General features: G+C 44.7%; 1 protein-coding gene across 1 annotated transcript in view; it reads right to left on the reverse strand.

The window, feature by feature from the left end:
• Positions 1–24,462, reverse strand: part of LOC311147283 (disco-interacting protein 2 homolog B-A) — an 86,044-nt gene that overhangs the window by 42,138 nt on the left and 19,444 nt on the right. Inside the window, exons 2-5 of the mRNA XM_084183967.1 lie at positions 5,405–5,476; positions 3,862–4,032; positions 2,569–2,694; positions 1,646–1,858 (exon numbers count right to left, since the gene is read on the reverse strand). Coding sequence (XP_084040093.1) covers positions 1,646–1,858; positions 2,569–2,694; positions 3,862–4,032; positions 5,405–5,476 — 582 coding nt within the window. The remainder of the gene's footprint in view (positions 1–1,645; positions 1,859–2,568; positions 2,695–3,861; positions 4,033–5,404; positions 5,477–24,462) is intronic.

A 24,462-nucleotide genomic window follows, 5' to 3' on the forward strand; every position in this document is an offset into this window, starting at 1 on the left:
GTTAACGTGCAAGAAACCAATGCTTTTACGGTTACAGAAGTCAACAAATGATAACGCCTGGGGAGTAGGAGTGATACTGGGGGTTACAGGGCCTGGGTTAACCTCTACATCACCAGAGGAACAGAGGAGGAGTAGAATAAGGATACGGCTAAAGGCTTTAAGTACTGGTCTTCTAGTGCGTTGGGTACAGAGAAAAAAAGGGGCAGGTTTCCGGGCGTTGTAGAATAGATTCAGGGCATTATGTACAGAAAATGATAAGGAAGGATATGAGTACAGTGGAGGTAAATCTAAGCGTTGGATAACGATGAAAGAGATAGCATCACTGGAGGCACTGATTGTGTCCGTCTCCGCGTGTATGGGGGGTGGTACAAAGGAGCCATCTATGGCAGGTTGAGCTGGGCTGGGGGATCTACAGTGAAATAGTACAATAAGAAATAACCGAAACAGCAATAAGCAAGGCATATTGAAATGGGAGAGAGGCATAAAGCAATCACAGGTGTTATTCGAGAACTAAGACAACAGCTGGTAATGGCAACAAAGTTTAGGCTGAGGCTAAAACATAAACAGGATGCGGTACCGTATAAAGGAACAGTCCAGCAGGCATCAGCTGTATAGCTGAGTTATCATAAGGTCCGGTGAACAGCAATAGGAGAGTTCAGAGGTAGTTTGGGGGCTGCTATAGCACTAGCAAGCAAGAGGCCACGGCTAGCGTGTGCTAGCGGGCCGGGGCTAGCAGAACCTGTTGTAATCACATCAGACGATTTCGTCGGCAGACCAGTCGTGTTGGATCGACGGGGCTCCGTGTCAACACTAGGAGGTCCCGTCCGGTTGACAGAGAGGTAGATAGCCGGGAGAAGGGCCTGGCTCACGGCTAGCTCGAGGCTGATTAGCCAACAACAATGTCCATTTGATTGCAGCTATCTAGCTACGATGATCCGGTGTTAAAGGTCCAGTGAATCAGTGATTCCGGCAGAAAAACCGATATGTTCTGGGTCGATAACGCGCTGTGCAGACAGTGCAGACTGGCGGATAATAGTCCAGACTAGAGCTGGCTGGTAGGTAGTGCAGGCCACGGACAATGGTGAGAAACCGCTAGCGGTGGCTAATGGCAAGTAGCTAGTTAGCTGGCTACTCCCGTCCGGTAGACAGAGAGGTAGATAGCCGGGATATGGGCCTGGCTCAAGGCTAACTGGTGCTTGCTTCAGGGGCAGTGGTGATTAGCCAAACAGCAACATCCAATTCGGTTGCGGCTAGCTAGTTGCGATCCGGTGTTAATGTCCAGTGATTCAGTTATTCCGGCAGAAAATCCGATGTTCTGGGTGAAAACCGCTAACGGTGGCTAATAGCAAGTAGCTAGTTAGCTGGCTAGCTGGTATCAACTGGAGATTCTAGATAAAAGGTCAATAATAGAATCCGTTCCACATTGAGTGAGGCGGGTTGCAGGAAAGTATATTTTGTAGAAGGATTAAAAGTGTGATAGGGAAATATGTACGAAAAATACAAAAAATACAAAAAAACTGGCTATTTACACAGACACACAACAAAGAACACGACCGCACTGCTATGCCATCTTGGATTGGTCTACCTATGCACGTGTGGTTGTGTGTGTGTGTGTGTGTGTGTGTTTGCAGAGTGTGTGTGTTACCTATGCGTGTGCTTGCCAGTATGTCGGCCAGCGCGGAAGTGGGAGTCTTATTCTCTCCGTGAGACAGGGTGGAGGAGGCGGAGGAGGAGGTGGAGGAGCTCTGCACTGAGCGGTTTATCCAGTAATCTGGGCTCTGGAGGCTCTGGGCCAGCACTGCACTCAGAGCCACCTGGCGACGCAGGGAACCCTCGTCCTCAGATGCTGACGACGTGTCTGACAGGAAGACAGAACCACATTAAAAAATATATATATATATTTAACCAGGTAAGCCAGTTGAGAACAAGTTCTCATTTACAACTGCGACATTAGTGAGGTGCAGTTGAAATTCATTTCACAAGAGGTAAAAGACGCTACCAGACAGTATTTAGGTGACGTGTGGTGAGCTTTGTGGCGCAAAATGACTGCCGTGACATCCCCCAGGTGGGTTACATTGTTAGTGAACAGGGAACAGTGGATCCTCCTGTTCTTACTAGAGATAAAGCAGTGATACCCAACCATCCCTGGTCCTGAAGAGCTACAGGGCGTGCAGGCTTTTGTCCCGACCCACACCTAAACCAACTCATCAAAAGTTACTTTACATCAAGACTTTGAGTGCGCTGAGTCAGGTGTGTTAATGCTGGGCTGGAACTAAAGCATGCACAGTGCACACCCTGTACTGTATCTCTTCAGGACCAGGGTTAGTTATTGACCACCACAGAGTACTACTCAAACATATAACTAGGGTTGCAAAATTGAGGTAACATTCCCAAAATTCCCTGGTTTTCCCAAAAATCCTGGTTGGAGGACTCCCGGATTTCCTGCTTATTCCATAAAAATTCCAGGAATCTTCCAACCAGGATATCTGGAAAACCAGAAAATGTGGGGAAAGTTCGTGAAATTTTGCAATCCTACATAGAACATAGTTTGATCTCTATTGTAGTGACCTGGAGGGGTGCAGTTGTCTACAGGTGACTGGACGAAGGCTGAGCGGCGCTTGGTGGGCATGGGCAACGCCATCTTCTCCTCCTTGTGTTTGGCCAACGCTGCCTGTACCGCCTCCGTGTGGATATCTGACGGAGAGGGAGCGAAAGAATGAGAACAGGAACAAGAGAATAGAAAGACAACAGACAGTAATACAGGGATGGAAGAGCAGGGCAGTCACTGCTCCAACTGTTTTCCACTAGACTCCTTAGTCACAATCAGAACCAACCACTATCCTTAAGCCAGGCACCAGCCCCCACACACCCCACTCCTACTGTCATGCCATGCATGGTAGAGATCTGTGTGTGTTCAGTGTTCAGTGTGTTTGTGCTCAGTGTGTGTATGTGTGTTCAGTGTGAGTGTGAGTGTGTGTTCAGTGTGTGCGTGTGTGTCTGTGTGTTCAGTGTGTTCGTTCAGTGTTTGTGTGTTCAGTGTGTGTTCGTTCAGTGTGTGTGTTCAGTGTGTGTGTGTTCAGTGTGTGTTCAGTGTGTGTGTGTTCAGCGTGTGTGTGTGTGTTCAGTGTGAGTGTGTGTGCGTTCAGTGTGTGTGTGTGCGTTCAGTGTGTGTGTGCGTTCAGTGTGTGTGAGTGTGTTCAGTGTGTGTAAGTGCGTTCAGTGTGTGTGTTCAGTGTGTGTAAGTGCGTTCAGTGTGTGTGTTCAGTGTGTGTGTTCAGTCTGTGTGTTCAGTCTGTGTGTGTGTTCAGTCTGTGTGTGTGTTTTCAGTGTGTGTGTGTGTGTCCAGTGTGTGTGTGTGTCCATTGTGTTCAGTGTGTGTGTTCAGTGTGTGTGTGTGTGTGTTCAGTGTGTGTTGCACCTTAACATGTAGCTCAATTTCAACATTTGTATCAACATTCCCTTATTCAGTCTACTTGGCTTGTACACATCCTTGTTGCTGTTGTTGTTGTTGGATGTCATTTCCTCTGTACAGCATGGATTGTTTCCTGCTTAATGTTGAGAATCTGAATATGTTTCAAGTTTTAATGTCATGTGCAGAAGTACAGTAAAATGCCTTTCTTGCTCTAACCCCAACAATGCAGTAATCAATATCAATGTAGAACTAAAAATAACAAGGTAGAACAAAAACACCAAGAAATAAAAATAAAAATAAGAAGAACAGGAGAAGTAAGTCAACTATAAACAGGGTCAGGTCCAGTCCCATATTTACAATGTGCAGGGATACTGGAGTGATAGAGGTAGATACAGTGATCTCCAAAAGGATTGTATGAATGTACATTGTGTGTGTGTGTGTCTCTGTACCTGATCTGTAGCGGTCGTCCCTGGCCCCCCCGCTGCGGTTTCTGCGCCCCCCGGAGGAAGACGAGGGGCTAGAGGCCTCAGGACTGGCAGGGCTACAGTCAGGGCTGGGTTCACCACTGGTAGGGCCGGAGGACGACTGCTGCTGGATGTCTGGGAGAGCTAACTCCACACCTGGACAGAGAGATAGGATGGTTGACACCTGGCTCTAACACACACACAGCACACACACACCCAAACATTCAGAAAGACACACAAACACACACAAACACACACCGAGCAGATGAAAGCTCCGATGCGCAGCCAGAACAAGCAGGAGGTGATCTTTCAGGTTCAAAGCATCCTAATGCCAACTCTGACGACCTGGGTACATTATCAACGTTACATACGGAAGCAACATCAGATGGTGCCACACCTTGAGAGACTTGGGATTTTCCTGGAGTCATTTTCCAGGTAATTAAGCAATCGTTTGATAACTAATGCACTAGAGCAGGGTTCCCCAATAGGCATGATTTTGATTTGGTCACACCACAAACTGACACACACTTGACATGGACATCCTCCAGTGGCAGTCTGTTGGCTGACTCCGGGCCTTCCATGGAGACTGACTGGAACTGACCCGTGAGTTCAGGCCGACTAGAGCTAGAGGGGGAAGAAATTGTAGGCTACACCCTAGCGAGTGACTAACTGCCATAGCTAGAAATTGGACAAGGGCAAAATAAGTTTGAAGTGAAGGGGGTCAAGGAACACTAGGCTAGCTGCATTTAATACATGTTTGAGCAATAATGACGCTGTTCCTTAATCCACCACTAGGACACAGCAGAGAGCCATGAAACAGATGTTATGGATGGGGGGAGGCGGGGGTCAGTACAGTTAGGCCTACCCACTATCTGTGGAACAGTTTTGGTTTCTCTGTGCATTCTTTCCCCATGAAAATGACTTGTTGATGCAAAACAGACATAGTTGAAAAGGCATGCGTTTGAGTCTGGGGTTAGGCTGAAAACTCTATGCTACTATGTCACCTTCTGCAATGAGGAGACACATGGATTATAAATGTCAAGAGGAGGAGGAGTAGAAGAGGAGGAGGAGTAGAGAGAGGAGGAAGAGGAAGATAAAGTACTTGGTGGTGATCTGAGGGAGGAAGATAAAGTACTTGGTGGTGATCTGAGGGAGGAAGAGGAAGATAAAGTACTTGGTGGTGATCTGAGGGAGGAAGAGGAAGATAAAGTACTTGGTGATGATCTGAGGGAGGAAGATAAATTACTTGGTGGTGATCTGAGGGAGGAAGAGGAAGATAAAGTACTTGGTGGTGATCTGAGGGAGGAAGAGGAAGATAAAGTACTTGGTGGTGATCTGAGGGAGGAAGAGGAAGATAAAGTACTTGGTGATGATCTGAGGGAGGAAGAGGAAGATAAATTACTTGGTGGTGATCTGAGGGAGGAAGAGGAAGATAAAGTACTTGGTGGTGATCTGAGGGAGGAAGAGGAAGATAAAGTACTTGGTGGTGATCTGAGGGAGGAAGAGGAAGATAAAGTACAGTACTTACTGGTGATCTGAGGAAGGAAGGGGGCCAGCAGCTTGGCTCGTTTCTTCTCATAGCCTTTCTGTGTGATGTCACCTAGCAGAGAAGAAGAGAAGAAAACACAACACACAGTCACCAGTCAGTCACCACACTACCATCGATCAACAAGACACTCACAGTCACCAGTCAGTCACCACACTACCATCAATCAACAAGACACTCACAGTCACCAGTCAGTCACCACACTACCATCAATCAACAAGACACTCACAGTCACCAGTCAGTCACCACACTACCATCAATCAACAAGACACACACAGTCACCAGTCAGTCACCACACCATCAATCAACAAGACACTCACAGTCACCAGTCAGTCACCACACTACCATCAATCAACAAGACACACACAGTCACCAGTCAGTCACCACACCATCAATCAACAAGACACTCACAGTCACCAGTCAGTCACCACACTACCATCAATCAACAAGACACTCACAGTCACCAGTCAGTCACCACACCATCAATCAACAAGACACTCACAGTCACCAGTCAGTCAACACACTACCATCAATCAACAAGACACACTCACAGTCACCAGTCAGTCAACACACTACCATCAATCAACAAGACACACTCACAGTCACCATTCAGTCAACACACTACCATCAATCAACAAGACACACACAGTCACCAGTCAGTCACCACACTACCATCAATCAACAAGACACACACAGTCACCAGTCAGTCACCACACTACCATCAATCAACAAGACACACACACAGTCACCAGTCAGTCATCACACTACCATCAATCAACAAGACACATACACAGTCACCAGTCAGTCACCACACTAACATCAATCAACAAGACACACACACAGTCACCAGTCAGTCACCACACTACCATCACTCAATAAGACACTCACAGTCACCAGTCAGTCACCACACTACCATCAATCAACAAGACACTCACAGTCACCATTCAGTCACCACACTACCATCAATCAACAAGACACTCACAGTCACCAGTCAGTCATCACACTAACACACCATCAATCAACAAGACACACACAGTCACCAGTCAGTCATCACACTAATACACCATCAATCAACAAGACACACACAGTCACCAGTCAGTCATCACACTAACACTACCATCAATCAACAAGACACTCACAGTCCCCAGTCAGTCACCACACTACCATCAATCAACAAGACACACACAGTCACCAGTCAGTCACCACACTAACACTACCATCAATCAACATGACACACAAATGGATGTTCGTCTCTAGTCACCACACAAACACTACTACAATCAATCAAGATATAGGACCTCAAGAGGACCCAGACAGAACACTAACTCTAAAGCATGTCTACAGACATTCACACGTCAGTCATCACACTTTTCCCTGTATTATTCCGTTTTCATTGACAGGGACAGACATGGGGAGGGAGACAGAGGACATTGTCTATAGAAGTGTGTTGGGACTGCATAGGTGCCAAGAGCAGTGACATTAACCACTCAACCAACCGATAGCGATAGCGTCACAGGGAGACATAGGAGTGGGGTAAGTCTAAAGGCTTGCACACATTGCACCGAATGTGGATCTAGCCCCACCCCCACCACCCACCCACCCACACGAGAACAAGCGGCCCCCCTTGGTGTCAGGCAGCTCAGAATAGAGGAAGATAAACATGTGATGAGAGAGACTGGTTGGTCAGGAAAGTGAGAGAGAGAACATAACAGTGTGTCAAATAACAATGGAAAGAGAGGGAGGGGGAGAAGGGGAGAGAGTTAGTTATCAAAATCCAGAAAAGAGCTGTTAAATTCTACACATTCCACCACAAAGCCCTCACCTACAGAGAGATTAACCTAGAGAAAAGTCCCCTCGGCCAGCTGGTTCTGGGGCTCTGTTCACAAACACAAACAGAACCCACAGAGCCCCAGGACAGCAACACAATTAGACCCAACCAAATTATGAGAAAGCAAAAACTATCACTGTATTTTTTATTTATTTAATGTTGACGGTATGACAGTATTTTTGAATAATTAAAGTTTTATTTGTACTGCGTGACCCTACGGTGGCAACACATACATTCCAAGGGATTTCAAATGGGTCTTTCTGCAGTCTGACTGTTTTATGCTGTTCAAATCAACCACAAATAATTTCCTGCACTCATTTGAGATCTTTTTCACACTGCCACATAGGGCTGCACAATATGGACAAGAAAACTATACCTTTTTTTTTAACCAAATTTTGGACTTGCGATTTAGATCAAAACACTTGGGTGAACTGTTGGACTCATGGAAATAAAATGATTATTCTAATTCTATAGTTAGAATATAAAAAATATAGAGTTCACTTTGAATACAGTGTTGTTTGGCAAAATGCCAGGGAGGAGTTATTGTGACAGGGTAGGAACCAAAGTGATGGTCAGTGTTTCCTAGGGGACCCTTTAAATCTTTTGCTACATGTTTCTTCATGTAGCCAACATATACATGCTTCGCCTATTCCTCTCTGATTTAGAAGATACTGTTGCACAAACAACATGCTGATTTAGGCCGACACCAGCACTGGTATCAGGCTGTATTAGCTAGCCACGCTTGCTCTCACTCAGTACATGTATTAGCTAGCCACGCTTGCTCTCACTCAGTACATGTATTAGCTAGCCACGCTTGCTCTCACTCAGTACATTTATTAGCTAGCCACGCTTGCTCTCACTCAGTACATGTATTAGCTAGCCACGCTTGCCCTCACTCAGTACATTTATTAGCTAGCCAGCTAACTAGTGATTAGCAGCGAACACAATTTAGCTAAAATTTGCTAGAAAATATAAACTAGCTGTTTGCTGTAAGAAACACAAACCAAGTGTAATTATAAAGCGCTTGTGGTTTTATATTAAGAAGCAACGTGGGATACATCGTTGTCATCAACATTGTTGCATGTGCTACGTTGACTATGCACACAGAACGCAAGTGTCTCGTGGTCAAGCAACAACAAACGCACTCCTTGAGTGACAGGGGGCGGGGCTAGGTCTGTGTGGAAAGCAGCATTGAGAGAGTGGAGAGGGATGACTAAAGTAGCTTGTAAACTATTACCCACGGCATATCACATTCAACAAACCAAACGTTCAAATACCGTTATAGAAGGTCAAGTAAAAACCCAAACCAGTCCGTCCATCAATAATGATATATCGTAAAATACGATATACCACCCAGCCCTAGAAAGAATCAAGCAAAAACTGAGCAAATTGGAATGCTGTCTGGCCCTAAACAGAGAGTACACAGTGGCAGAATACCTGACCACTGTGACTGACCCAAACTTAAGGAAAGCTTTGACTATGTACAGACTCAGTGAGCATAGCCTTGCTATTGAGAAAGGCCGCTGTAGGCAGACCTGGCACTCAAAATGAGGTGGAAACTGAGCTGCACTTCCTAACCTCCTACCAAATGTACGACCATATTAGAGACACATATTTCCCACAGATCACACAGACCCACACATTCATAAACAGAGCGGGAAATGACCCGGGCAACATGGACAAGCCTACATCACCAAGCGTTTGTGAACAACACCTGCTACAGTTTGTATGTATTAGAGTACAGAGGACAGGATGAGTGTTACCCCACCCCATCTCCCCTGCCAAAAGCAGCTTCCAGTGTATTGAGACTACAGAAATGAGTTCCAAATGGCACTTAATTCACAGCCCCATATAGTGCACTACTTTTGACTAGGGCCCATAAGGCTCAGGTCAAAAGTAGTGCACTATATAGGGAATAGGGTGCCATTTGGGACGCACACTAGAGGAATGTGCTGATGGGAGAACAGCCTCCTAACTCACTGGGGCCAACTGGCTCAATGGGCAAACTACCTAAACATGAGTAAGTTACACACTTAAACACCATCATATCATACCCCTCATAACATAACCATCTCATCATACCCCTCATAACATAACCATCATACCCCTCATAACATAACCATCTTAAACACCATCTCATCATACCCCTCATAACATAACCATCATACCCCTCATAACATAACCATCATACCCCTCATAACATAACCATCATACCCCTCATAACATAACCATCATACCCCTCATAACATAACCATCATATCCCTCATAACATAACCATCATACCCCTCATAACATAACCATCATACCCCTCATAACATAACCATCATACCCCTCATAACATAACCATCATATCCCTCATAACATAACCATCATACCCCTCATAATATAACCATCATACCCCTCATAATATAACCATCATACCCCTCATAACATAACCATCCTACCCCTCATAACATAACCATCATACTGACCCTGTGACACTTCCTGTTGACCCCTGACCCTCAGGGAGAGTGAAGGCTGATCTCTGACAGACAGCTGAAGACCAAGGTCAACTTGAGGTCACCGACACCACCCTCCTCTCCTCTGGCTATCAATCTAGAATATACAGTGTCTATGAACACACACACACTACAGCAGTCAGCTTAGCTCACCTAGTTTGCCTTAAGGGGCTTTAATGTAAAAGCCATTTTGTCATTATTGACCCTTTGACATGTAAACCATAGGGAGGTCAGGACTGAGGGATTATGTTATTATTGCATTTTATTAGTTGGATGTTATTTTAATTTACTCCCATTCAGACACACTCAACCCCCCAGTCAGCTTGCTGATGACCCATTCAAATGCTCAGCTTGACCACATCGGCTCACTTGTGATTATCTGTCTCCATGTTGACCTTTAACATTGCTGGGTTAAGGTCAACACCGTAAATGCTGTATGTTTCCATCTACAGTAATTGACTCCAGAGAGATGTGGTTACCATGCAGTCTGGCAGATTACATTCTGAACCCCAAATCGACCATCGCCCACTACCCAACACTTCATCATGTATAACTGAAAGGATCAATTCTCAACCAGATGAAACACCATTTCAGTTACAGGAATTTACTATGTACCGTAAATGATGTAATATATCATTTATGCCTTCTACAGCCGTATTGGTGGACTAGGAATATGGTCATAGTCTGACATGATGAAGGTCAGCACGCTGTAGTAGTTCCTATTCCATGAGACTTGGGAAGAGCTAACAGACAAGACGGCACGCTGTAGTAGGTCCTATTCCATGAGACTTGGGAAGAGCTAACAGACAAGACGGCACGCTGTAGTAGGTCCTATTCCATGAGACTTGGGAAGAGCTAACAGACAAGACGGCACGCTGTAGTAGGTCCTATTCCATGAGACTTGGGAAGAGCTAACAGACAAGACGGCACGCTGTAGTAGGTCCTATTCCATGAGACTTGGGAAGAGCTAACAGACCAGACGGCACGCTGTAGTAGGTCCTATTCCATGAGACTTGGGAAGAGCTAACAGACAAGACGGTGACTGGGTTGGTGTAGTAATACTGTATGTACACTACCAGTCAAAAGTTTGGACACACCTACTCATTCAAGGGTTTGTCTTTATTTTTACTATTTTCTCCATTGCAGAATAATAGCGAAGACATCAAAACTATGAAATAACACACACGGAATCATGAAGTAACCAATAAAAGTGTTAAACAAAATCAAAATATATTTTATATTTGAGATTCTTCAAAAGTAGCCACCCTTTGCCTTGATGACAGCTTTGCACACTCTCGGCATTCTCTCAACCAGCTTCATGAGGTAGTCACCTGGAATGCATTTCAATTAACAGGGGTGCCTTGTTAAAAGTTAATTTGTGGAATTTCTTGTGTTGTGTTGTGACAAGGTAGGGGTGGTATAAAAAGATAGCCCTATTTGGTAAAAGACCAAGTCCATATTATGGCAAGAACAGCTCAAATAAGCAAAGAGAAACGACAATCCATCATTACTTTAAGACACGGTCAATCAATAAAGAACTTTTCAAGAACTTTGAAAGTTTCTTCAAGTGCAGTCCCAAAAACCATCAAGCGCTATGATGAAACTGGCTCTCATGAGGACCGCCACAGGAATGGAAGACCCAGAGTTACCTCTGATGCAGAGGATAAGTTCATTAGTTACCAGCCTCAGAAATTGCAGCCCAAATAAATGCTTCAGAGTTCAAGTAACAGACACATCAACATCAAATGTTCAGAGGAGACTGTGTGAATCAGGCCTTCATGGTCGAATAGCTGCAAAGAAACCACTACTATAAGGACACCAATAACAAGAAGAGACTTGGGCCAAGAAACAAGCGCAACGGACATTAGCATTCTGCAGCGATACGCCATCCCATCTGGTTTGGGCTTAGTGGGACTATCATTTGTTTTTCAACAGGACAATGACCCAACACACCTCCAGGCTGTGTAAGGGCTATTTGACCAAGAAGGAGAGTGATGGAGAGCTGCATCAGATGACCTGGCCTCCACAATCATCCGACCTCAACCCAATTGTGATGGTTTGGGATGAGTTGGACCGCAGAGTGAAGGAAAAGCAGCCAACAAGTGCTCAGCATTTGTGGGAACTCCTTCAAGACTTTTGGAAAAGCATTCCAGGTGAAGCAGGTTGAGAGAATGCCGAGAGTGTGCAAAGCTGTCATCAAGGCAAAGGGTGGCTACTTTGAAGAATCTCACATATAAAATATATTTTGATTTTGTTTAACACTTTTATTGGTTACTTCATGATTCCGTGTGTGTTATTTCATAGTTGTGATGTCTTCACTATTATTCTACAAATGTAGAAAATAGTACAAATAAAGACAAACCCTTGAATGAGTAGGTGTGTCCAAACTTTTGACTGGTAGTGTATAGTAATACTGGTCAGTGGTCAGAGTAGTCGTTTCTATTTGAAGAGCCTGGGATGAGCTAATGGTTGATTCTAACAGACAGGAGAGTAGTATTTAATGCCCACCCATCCCCAACACAACAAATCAGATTAGACTTCATTATTAGACTTCATTCATACTTACACTGAACCAAAATATAAATGCAACATGTAAAGTGTTGGTGCCATGTTTACCATAAGCATAAAAAGCTTATTTCTCTCAAATGTGTTTGCATCCCTGTTAGTGAGCATTTTTCCTTTGCCAAGATAATCCATCCTCCTGACAGGTGTGGCATACCAAGAAGCTGATTAAACAGCATGATCATTACACAGGTGCACCTTGTGCTGGGGACAATAAAAGGCCACTCTAAAATGAGCAGGTTTGTCACACAACACAATGCCACAGATGTCTCAAGTTTTGAGGGAGCGTGCAATAGGCATGCTGACTGCAGGAATGTCTACCAGAGCTGTTCCCAGATAATGTAATGTTAATTTCTCTACCATAAGCTGCCTTCAACGTTGTTATAGAGAATTTGGCAGTACGTCCAACTGGCTTCACAACCGCAGACCACGTGTATGGTGTCGTGTGGGCGAGCAGTTTGCTGATGTTAATGTTGTGAACAGAGTGCTCCATGGTGGCGGTGGGGTTATGGTATGGGCAGGCATAAGCTACGGACAACGAACCCAATTGTATTTTATTGACGGCAATTTGAATGCACAGAGATATCATGACGAGATCCTGAGGCACATTGTTGTGCCATTCATCCACCGCCATCACCTCATGTTTCAGCATGATAATGCACAGCCCCATGTCGCAAGGATCTGTACACAATTCCTGGAAGCTGATAATGTCCCAGTTCTTCCATGGCCTGCATACTCACCAGACATGTCACCCTATTGAGCATGTTTGGGATGCTCTGTATTGATGTGTATGAAGCGTGTTCCAGTTCCCGCCAATATCCAGAATATCCAGCAACTTCACACAGCCATTGAAGAGTGGGACAACATTTCACAGGCCACAATCAACAGCCTGATCAACTCTATATTTGAAGGAGATGTGTTGCGCTGCATGAGGCAAATGGTGGTCACACCAGATACTGATTGGTTTTCTGATCCACGCCCCTACTTTTTTTTAAAGGTATCTGTGACCAACAGACGCATATCTTTATTCCCAGTCATGTGAAAATCCATAGATTAGGGTCTAATATATTTATTTCAATTGACTGATTTCCTTATATGAACTGTAACTCAGTAAAATCTTAGAAATTGTTGCATGTTGCGTTTATATTTTTGTTCAGTAAAAATGTTGTGAGTAAACACAACACATATTTAGTAACAATGCATCTTTATCCATTTTAGAGCTTGGAAAACAGAAAACGTTGGATGATAAATTCAACATCATCTGTGTTGTTCTTGAAGGTTGTGGTTGAAAGTGGCAACTGATGTCATCTGCTTTTCTATTCTGGTCCGTCTCTTCCTTTCCTTTATCGCATACTAAAAATGCCTACCGTTCATAACGCAAGTATGGGTATTCGGACACGGCCAGTATTCATATGCTAGTAGCCAAGTTCTGTAATTTGACTGACAGACTGGCAGTTCTTCCTGGTTTAGAAACCTGATTCAGCAGCATGTCAATCATGTGAAGCAGTCAGTGTTTGTTCCCTGACCACACTGCAGCTAGTTGTTGGATAGAGGAGAAAACACCCACAGATAAACAAAGGGGGTGACACACACACCATGTTGTGGCGGACAACGTGACCGGGAAGATTTTAATATACCAGATATTTGAGACATTTTACGGACCCCTATGGATTGAGTGCATAGCCCATTAGGGCGTCCACCCACGGTGCTCAGAATGACAGAAATGTAATGAAGCAGCCAATAAAACGTCATTTTCATTTGCCAAAATGCAATTTGCAGGAAAACACCATTCTAAAACAGCACACCTGGGAAAACACCATTCTAAACAGCGCACCTGATAGCGGTTCCATATCTGACAGAAATAAACATCTCTGTTAGAAACTTAGAAAGAGGGAGAATCTAAAGATGCAAAAATGGTGATGGGTTGCTATGACGATGGTGCCTTTGGCTCCCGGACAACGAAAGAAAGTTGATATGAAAACCAATAGAACAGGAGAGAAATGGCATAGCGGTGGGTCCAATAGGGAAGTACAGTGCATTCTGAAAAGTATTCAGACCCATTGACTTTTTCACATTTTGTTACGTTACAGCCTTATTCTCAAATGGATGAAATTAATTTGAGTCTTATTGGGCATGACACTACAAGCTTGGCACACCTGTATTTGGGGAGTTTCTCCCAGAATCCACTCAAGCTCTGTCAGGTTGGATGGGGAGCGTGGCTGCACAGCTATTTTCAGGTCTATCCAGAGATGTTCGTTCGGGTTCAAGTCGGGCCACTCAAGGACATTCAGAGACTTGCCCCGAAGCCACTCCTGCGTTGTCTTGGCTGTGTGCTTAGGGTCGTTGTCCTGTTGGAAGGTGAACCTTCGCCCCCAGTCTGAGGTCCTGAGCGTTCTGGAGCATGTTTGCTCTGTTCATCTTTCCCTCAATCCTGACTGGTCTCCCAGTCCCTGCCGCTGAAAAACATCCCCACAGCATGACGCTGCCTCCACCATGCTTCACCGTAAGGATGGTGCCAGTTTTCCTGCAGACGTGACGCTTGGCATTCAGGCCAAAAAGTTCAACCAGAGAATCCGACCAGAGAATATTTTTTCTCACGGTCAGTGTCCTGTAGGTGCCATTTGGCAAACTCAAAGTGGGCTGTCAATTGCCTTTTACTGAGGAGTGGCTTCCGTCAGGCCACTCTACCATTAAGGACTGGTTGGTGGCGTGCTGCAGAGATGGTTGTCCTTCTGGAAGGTTCTCCCATCTCCACAGAGGAACTCTGGAACTCTGTCAGAGTGACCATCGGGTTCTTGGTCATCTCCCTGACCAAGGCCCTTCTCCCCTGATTGCTCAGTTTGGCTGGGCAGCCAGCTCTAGGAAGAGTCTTGGTGGTTCCAAACTCTTCCATTTAAGAATGATGGAGGTCTTGGGGACCTTCAAAGCTGCAGACATTTTTTGGTACCCTTCCCAATATCTTTTCCCTAGACACAATCCTGTCTCGGAGCTCTACTGACAGTTCCTTCGACCTCATGGCTTGGTTTTTGCATGCACTGTCAACTGTGGGACCTTATATAGACCGGTGTGTGCCTTTCCATATCATGTCCAATCAATTGAATTTACCACAGGTGGACTCCAATCACAATGTAGAATCATCAAGGATGATCAATGGAAACAGGATGCACCTGAGCTCAATTTCGAGTCTCATTGCAAAGGGTCTGAATACTTATGTAAATAAGGTATCTTTTTTTTTAACCCCTTTTTCTCCCCAATTTCGTGATATCCAATTGGTAGTTACAGTCTTGTCAAAATACTTCACCAGAAAGCATGACTTCGCCACAGAGGAATTGAGGATCATTAGCTTCTTTTAAAAAATGGCTGTGGATTATTTCAAACCACAAGCTCGTAGGTCTATGCCTATTTGGGAAGCCAGGAAGTTGGGCAGCGAGCGTGGCAACAGGCCTAGCTGTTTATTGAGTTGCGACTAAGTGAAAAGCATCTAATATATGTGTGAAGATACTGTCTTCAGTATAATTTTAAATGTTGAGACAATTCTTGCGCATTCATTGTTTCATTGTGTGAATTGTTTGCCCTTTGATTTATATTTTTTATCAATTACATACTGTATGTCACCAGTAGTAAATATACCATTAATTCCAATCATTTGGTTACATACATTTCTGTTAATGCATGTATTAATTACAGACATTTAACGTTCTCATTCTCGGATTGGAAACGTTGTTTGCAGAATTCACAACCTGCTACACTTGTGAGCCATCATTTATGAGATTTGTCAATTATTTTTTAAATTGTCTTTTGTTTGGAGTGCTCCATGTGAGCAATGAGCATTTGTCTGGTTTCTTTGTCCTGATAATGTTGAGGGCGTGCGCCTGAGCATGCATAGAAGTTCCTGGACTGCTGCGCGGAAATGTAGGAAAGTGGTTTTTTTAACATCCATTGCGGATGATAATATATTAAAACAATCTCCCCCTCGATAATCACCAATCCTTGGAATGGATAATCACCAATCCTTGGAATGGATAATCACCAATCCTTGGAATGGATAATCACCAATCCTTGGAATGGATAATCACCAATCCTTGGAATGGATAATCACCAATCCTTGGAATGGATAATCACCAATCCTTGGAATGGATCAAGGTGTATCAATGTGTCCATGTGGCAGAGGCTAGTGATTCGCATTAGTTGACTTTTATCTTTTGAATTTGTATCATTTTAATTCAGATTTGTATGATTAACCACGTGACAATGACTGAGAAAGGAAAACGTTATTATAGAAATGAAACTGTTCCATGAAAATGTGCATATGAAAATCATAACTGGCACGCAGAACGGTAGAAAAGGTAGGATAAATTGTAAGCTTCGCAATTGGTCGGATTTTGCTTATAGGCTACTTTGAAGCAAGCTAAGAAATGCCTAATAATATGAAATAAAACATGCAGGTTTTAAACAATGAAGTATGTTTTCAAAATGCATACTGCCTCCAGCTCACACTGTAAAGTGGTGGGGGACTCGCTGACAGCCTGCTGCCTGCACTTCAATTGTGAATGGGAGCCGCGCTTCAATTACCATTTGAGAAATAAAAATAGTAGCAGTTTTTCCACAAAATTATGCAAATTGACCTATAGGCATGAAATGTATTTACATTGACTGGTATTTCCATCAATGAATTAAAAGCATTATTTTGCAATGGGATTATCTTCTCCCGGTCATTTTGGCCCGCAACAGTTCTAATTATGGGCTTTTCATTTATATACACTGCTCAAAAAAATAAAGGGAACACTAAAATAAACATCCTAGATCTGAATGAATGAAATAATCGTATTAAATACTTTTTTCTTTACATAGTTGAATGTGCTGACAACAAAATCACACAAAAATTATCAATGGAAATCAAATTTATCAACCCATGGAGGTCTGGATTTGGAGTCACACTCAAAATTAAAGTGGAAAACCACACTACAGGCTGATCCAACGTTGATGTAATGTCCTTAAAACAAGTCAAAATGAGGCTCAGTAGTGTGTGTGGCCTCCACGTGCCTGTATGACCTCCCTACAATGCCTGGGTATGCTCCTGATGAGGTGGCGGATGGTCTCCTGAGGGATCTCCTCCCAGACCTGGACTAAAGCATCTGCCAACTCCTGGACAGTCTGTGGTGCAACGTGGCGTTGGTGGATGGAGCGAGACATGATGTCCCAGATGTGCTCAATTGGATTCAGGTCTGGGGAACAGGCGGGCCAGTCCATAGCATCAATGCCTTCCTCTTGCAGGAACTGCTGACACACTCCAGCCATATGAGGTCTAGCATTGTCTTGCATTAGGAGGAACCCAGGGCCAACCGCACCAGTATATGGTCTCACAAGGGGTCTGAGGATCTCATCTCGGTACCTAATGGCAGTCAGGCTACCTCTGGCGAGCACATGGAGGGCTGTGCGGCCCCCCAAAGAAATGCCACCCCACACCATGACTGACCCACCGCCAAACCGGTCATGCTGGAGGATGTTGCAGGCAGCAGAACGTTCTCCACGGCATCTCCAGACTCTGTCACGTCTGTCACATGTGCTCAGTGTGAACCTGCTTTCATCTGTGAAGAGCATATGCCAATCTTGGTGTTCTCTGGCAAATGCCAAACGTCCTGCACGGTGTTGGGCTGTAAGCACAACCCCCACCTGTGGACTTCGGGCCCTCATACCACCCTCATGGAGTCTGTTTCTGACCGTTTGAGCAGACACATGCACATTTGTGGCCTGCTGGAGGTCATTTTGCAGGGCTCTGGCAGTGCTCCTCCTGCTCCTCCTTGCACAAAGGCGGAGGTAGCGGTCCTGCTGCTGGGTTGTTGCCCTCCTACGGCCTCCACGTCTCCTGATGTACTGGCCTGTCTCCTGGTAGCGCCTCCATGCTCTGGACACTACGCTGACAGACACAGCAAACCTTCTTGCCACAGTTCGCATTGATGTGCCATCCTGGATGAGCTGCACTACCTGAGCCACTTGTGTGGGTTGTAGACTCCGTCTCATGCTACCACTAGAGTGAAAGCACCGCCAGCATTCAAAAGTGACCAAAACATCAGCCAGGAAGCATAGGAACTGAGAAGTGGTCTGTGGTCACCACCTGCAGAACCACTCCTTTATTGGGGGTGTCTTGCTAATTGCCTATAATTTCCACCTGCTGTCTATTCCATTTGCACAACAGCATGTGAAATTTATTGTCAATCAGTGTTGCTTCCTAAGTGGACAGTTTGATTTCACAGAAGTGTGATTGACTTGGAGTTACATTGTGTTGTTTAAGTGTTCCCTTTATTTTTTTGAGCAGTGTATATTTTTTGGCCAAAAGCCATCAATTGCCGGCTAACAGAAACCCTGACACACACACACAGGGGGTGAGAGGAGAGAAACTAGTGTCACCCATAGATACGTATTTTTAGCTTATCTGTGGCTACAGCATACAGACATGACAGTAGAACTTCCATCACCATGAGATTCAGACTAAGCCAACATGTTTTCACAGCTCAAGAGATCATTGCTCATTATTGTCAATAGAAGCTCTGGCAGGGGCGTACAGGTCCACATGGTAGATGAACTTGTATCACCTAACAGGTTTTAAACAGATCAGCTTCAACATGTTTACAGATCAAGAGGGAGAATATTTGTCCTATTTGTAGTTACGTTGAGCTCAACTGAACAGAAAGGATAATGTGTTGTTCAATTCGATGTTCTAATTTAAGTAGCCTTCAGCCCTGGCCTGTATCCCGTTACATTAATACTATGACTACAGTGAAACAGGCCCAATCCCAATCCTTAGCCTTCCTCCTCATTTTCGAGTGTCCCTCGGTGGGGGAGTGGCACTCAAACTGAGCAACTAGTGGTAGGGAGAGCTAAATTAGGCCTAGTTAATGGAACATCACTACATCACTCGCGCACATCACAAACTGCCAACGGATACCACGCAATTCATTTACGACGAGCCTTGTTTTTCACAATGCCTGTACTGGCGGCAGTAATAGCTTTCCTTATATTTCTCATCCAACAAATACACCTCCTACAAAAGTATGTGGACACCCCTTCAAATTAGTGGATTTGGCCATTTCAGCCACACCCGTTGCTGACAGGTGTATAAAATCGAGCACACAGCCATGCAATCTCCATAGAAAAACATTGGCAGTAGAATGGCCTTACTGAAGAGCTCAGTGACTTTCAACGTGGCAACGTCATAGGATGCCACCTTTCTAACAAGTCAGTTCGTCAAATTTCTGCCCTGCTAGAGCTGCCCCGGTCAACTGTAAGTGCTGTTATTGTGAAGTGGAAACATCTAGGAGCAACAACGGCTCAGACGCGAAGTGGTAGGCCACACAAGCTCACAGAACGGCACCGCTGAGTGCTGAAGCGCGTAGCGTGTAGAAATCGTCTGTCCTCGGTTGCAGCGCTCACTACCGAGTTCCAAACTGCCTCTGGAAGCAACGTCAGCACAAGAACTGCTTGTCGGGAGCTGCATGAAATGGGTTTCCATGGCCGAGCAGCCGCACACAAGCCTAAGATCACAATGTGCATTGCCAAGCGTCGGATGGAGTGGTGTAAAGCTCGCCGCCATTGGACTCTGGAGCAGTCGATACGCGTTCTATGGAGTGATGAATCGCGCTTCCTCATCTGGCAGTCCGAAGGACGAATCTGGGTTTGGCGGATGCCAGGAGAACGCTACCTACCCCAATGCATAGTGCCAACTGTAAAGTTTAATGGAGGAGGAATAATGGTCTGGGGCTGTTTTTCATGGTTCAGGCTCCCAACATCTAGTGGAAAGCCTTCCCATAAGAGTGGAGACTTATAGCAGCAAACTGGGGGACCAACTCCATATTAATGCCCATAATTCTGGAATGAGATGTTTGACGAGCAGGTGTCCACATACTTTTGGTCATGTAGTGTCCGTACTTACCAACAAATGAGAACAGCAGAACAACAATGTATCTGTAATGTAGCCATGCTCTGGCTGTGGTTCAATGTTGGGTAGTAATGTAGCCATCCTCTGGCTGTGGTTCAATGTGGGGTAGTAATGTAGCCATGCTCTGGCTGTGGTTCAATGTGGAGTAGTAATGTAGCCATCCTCTGGCTGTGGTTCAATGTGGGGTAGTAATGTAGCCATCCTCTGGCTGTGGTTCAATGTGGGGTAGTAATGTAGCCATCCTCTGGCTGTGGTTCAATGTGGGGTAGTAATGTAACCATCATCTGGCTGTGGTTCAATGTGGGGTAGTAATGTAGCCATCCTCTGGCTGTGGTTCAATGTGGGGTAGTAATGTAACCATCATATGGCTGTGGTTCAATGTGGAGTAGTAATGTAGCCATGCTCTGGCTGTGGATCAATGTGGAGTAGTAATGTAGCCATCCTCTGGCTGTGGTTCAATGTGGAGTAGTAATGTAGCCATCCTCTGGCTGTGGTTCAATGTGGGGTAGTAATGTAGCCATCCTCTGGCTGTGGTTCAATGTGGGGTAGTAATGTAGCCATCCTCTGGCTGTGGTTCAATGTGGGGTAGTAATGTAGCCATCCTCTGGCTGTGGTTCAATGTGGGGTAGTAATGTAGCCATCCTCTGGCTGTGGTTCAATGTGGGGTAGTAATGTAGCCATCCTCTGGCTGTGGTTCAATGTGGGGTAGTAATGTAGCCATCCTCTGGCTGTGGTTCAATGTGGGGTAGTAATGTAGCCATCCTCTGGCTGTGGTTCAATGTGGGGTAGTAATGTAGCCATCCTCTGGCTGTGGTTCAATGTGGGGTAGTAATGTAGCCATCCTCTGGCTGTGGTTCAATGTGGGGTAGTAATGTAGCCATCCTCTGGCTGTGGTTCAATGTGGGGTAGTACTGAAGCAGGACTTTCATTCCATAGCAGTTTGACATGTAACAGTCACATTTCCGTCACTCAGTCCTTACCAGTGGAAGCACTGTAGCTTGAACAATTAAAACCACTGTTCTGAACTAATATTTATACCAAACGTTTTCGGGTCCATACACATAGCTACACATCCATAGAATGCAGGTATCTTTATCCTTCACTACAAATAAGCAAGAAAATAGTTAGCTACGGCTACGTTACCTGCATTGGCAAATATCTTCAATCTCTAATGTTACTACAATAAAGAAAAATTATAAGTGATTGACTTTGATTTTTTTTAAACTGAACAGCAAGGTAAGCTTACAAATTTGTACATTCAATTTGCAGTAAATGATTAAGCTAGATTCCCTAAAACATTAAACAACACGAATTACAATTTCATACAAATGTCAAAACGCCCATATAGCAAGCTAAATGTATAGCTGGTTGGCTAATGTTAGCTTGTCAACTAGCTTGTTAAAATAGCAATATTCGTAAATTAACTTTATGACCCAAAAATATGCCTAATTGTGTTTCTCTACACTAACTAACCTATTCCTCTTAACTGTACATTTTTTGCATGATTCATTATGAAGTTTTAATTACTTACATTTGCTTCCATCCTAGTGTTTTTGTCAGCCATCTTCCTGAAGAAACTTTAGAGCCTTGCGTCGCAGAGCTTCATGGGAGTTTTGATAGGCAGTCTTCCTATCGAGTGGTTGTCTATTTGATTCGTTTGGAGGGCCAACTAGAAGGCTGAAAAGGCCCTACCCTTCACTCAGTTGAATTGGAACACCACTCCGACTCAATGCGGCTCGCAGAGGATCGCCCAAAACTGAGGGGGAGGGATAAGGGGGAGGGATAAGTGGGAGGGCTAAGGGTGGGGGGGCGGGGGGTGGTATTGGAATTGAGCCATAATACTTCACCTTCGCTGGTGGTGTCACACTTAGGTGACCGAGCTTTGTTGAAACACTTGTCTGCTATGCAGTCAGGCAGCACTACATAAGGGGGGGGGGGGTTAACTTTCTAAAGAAAGAGATGGATGCTCCAGACCAGTGCTGATGGTGTGGAAGCTTGAGTTTGGTTTACCTGTATATTAGGTGGTGTGTTTGATTAGGCTTAGGTCTACTAGGTCTATGTGTCCCACAGGACTCCGTGTCCGTGTCCCACAGAACTCCGCCCACAGGACTCCGGGTCCGTGTCCCACAGGACTCCGTGTTAAGTCTTCATCAGGATTATTGACACAGTCTGTCTGACATGTCTGTCTGTCTGTCTGCTTCCAGTTTCAGATCAGTCAGAGTCCCATAGAGGTAGCCTCGACTCCAGGCGAAGCTAGCGTAGGAATGCGATGTATTGTCTGGACGTGCAAGAATACTAGCGAGAGCAAGCATCAATGTCGGCTAATATCATGACAGTAAATCGCCATTATTCACCCAGCTGCTAGTAGGCGAACAGTCAGACAACGGTATAGCAGCAAGCGAGAAGGTGCATTTAGTTACCTTCTAAACCTTCACTGACTGACTCAGCAATCTACAAGCGCTGCAAGTTCGGAACTCTTTCTTTTTTAATGAATTAAGTAATAAGAAGATGTGGACTATTATCCATAAGAATGCTCAGGCTAGTCGTGTTGTAAGAATCTGTGAGAAAACGATGATCAACTGTTTTTGTGTTGAGAAAATGTGTTAACAGTGTGGGAAAGTGGGATGGGAGGATGAACAGTGAAGTGTGGAGGGAGGGAAACTCCTATTCAAATGGAGTTATGGATGATTGGTAGAAAGGTGCAGGGGGGGGGGAGTGGAGCTGTATATGAAGTGAGAGCCTGGGAATCTGCTGCACTGCAGGGGTAGAGGATGGAGTGGGAGGAGGAGGAGGAGTATAGGAGGGTTTCTCCCTTCCTATAGCCTGGCTAGCTCACTGCAGCCTGGAGGCAGGCGCAGAACAGAGCAGTCATTTCCACTCTCCCACACCCCATCATAGCTGGGGGCTAGAAACTCTCCCCTGGGGTCTACAGCTCATAAACTAAGCCTAATCTGGAGTGGGCTCAGTAAAGATGAATTCATAGTTCAGAGCCACTGGCCGCCAGACCACTATGACATATTTAAAAGCCTTGTTTAATTGGGTCTTATCCAGGCAATGACGTATGACACATTTAATGCTGTGAACTAGGTTTGAAGCTTTAGCCTAATCTCCCCCACTGAACTCTACTACGTCACACTGAGGTCAACACACATACACTGCTGCACTGGCCATAGATGAGCTCCGTCTCAACCAATAGCCTACAGTATGTTGGTAACCAATAGCCTACAGTATGTTGGTAACCAATAGCCTACAGTATGTTGGTAACCAATAGCCTACAGTATGTTGGTAACCAATAGCCTACAGTATGTTGGTAACCAATAGCCTACAGTATGTTGGTAACCAATAGCCTACAGTATGTTGGTAACCAATAGCCTACAGTATGTTGGTAACCAATAGCCTACAGTATGTTGGTAACCAATAGCCTACAGTATGTTGGTAACCAATAGCCTACAGTATGTTGGTAACCAATAGCCTACAGTATGTTGGTAACCAATAGCCTACAGTATGTTGTTGGTAACCAATAGCCTACAGTATGTTGGTAACCAATAGCCTACAGTATGTTGGTAACCAATAGCCTACAGTATGTTGGTAACCAATAGCCTACAGTATGTTGGTAACCAATAGCCTACAGTATGTTGTTGGCAACCAATAGCCTACAGTATGTTGGTAACCAATAGCCTACAGTATGTTGGTAACCAATAGCCTACAGTATGTTGGTAACCAATAGCCTACAGTATGTTGGTAACCAATAGCCTACAGTATGTTGGTAACCAATAGCCTACAGTATGTTGTTGGCAACCAATAGTCTACAGTATGTTGGTAACCAATAGCCTACAGTATGTTGGTAACCAATAGCCTACAGTATGTTGGTAACCAATAGCCTACAGTATGTTGGTAACCAATAGCCTACAGTATGTTGGTAACCAATAGCCTACAGTATGTTGGTAACCAATAGCCTACAGTATGTTGGTAACCAATAGCCTACAGTATGTTGGTAACCAATAGCCTACAGTATGTTGGTAACCAATAGCCTACAGTATGTTGGTAACCAATAGCCTACAGTATGTTGGTAACCAATAGCCTACAGTATGTTGTTGGCAACCAATAGCCTACAGTATGTTGGTAACCAATAGCCTACAGTATGTTGGTAACCAATAGCCTACAGTATGTTGGTAACCAATAGCCTACAGTATGTTGGTAACCAATAGCCTACAGT

This window comes from Coregonus lavaretus, assembly GCF_964263955.1.
Source record: "Coregonus lavaretus genome assembly, chromosome: 20".
Taxonomy (NCBI): domain Eukaryota; kingdom Metazoa; phylum Chordata; class Actinopteri; order Salmoniformes; family Salmonidae; genus Coregonus; species Coregonus lavaretus.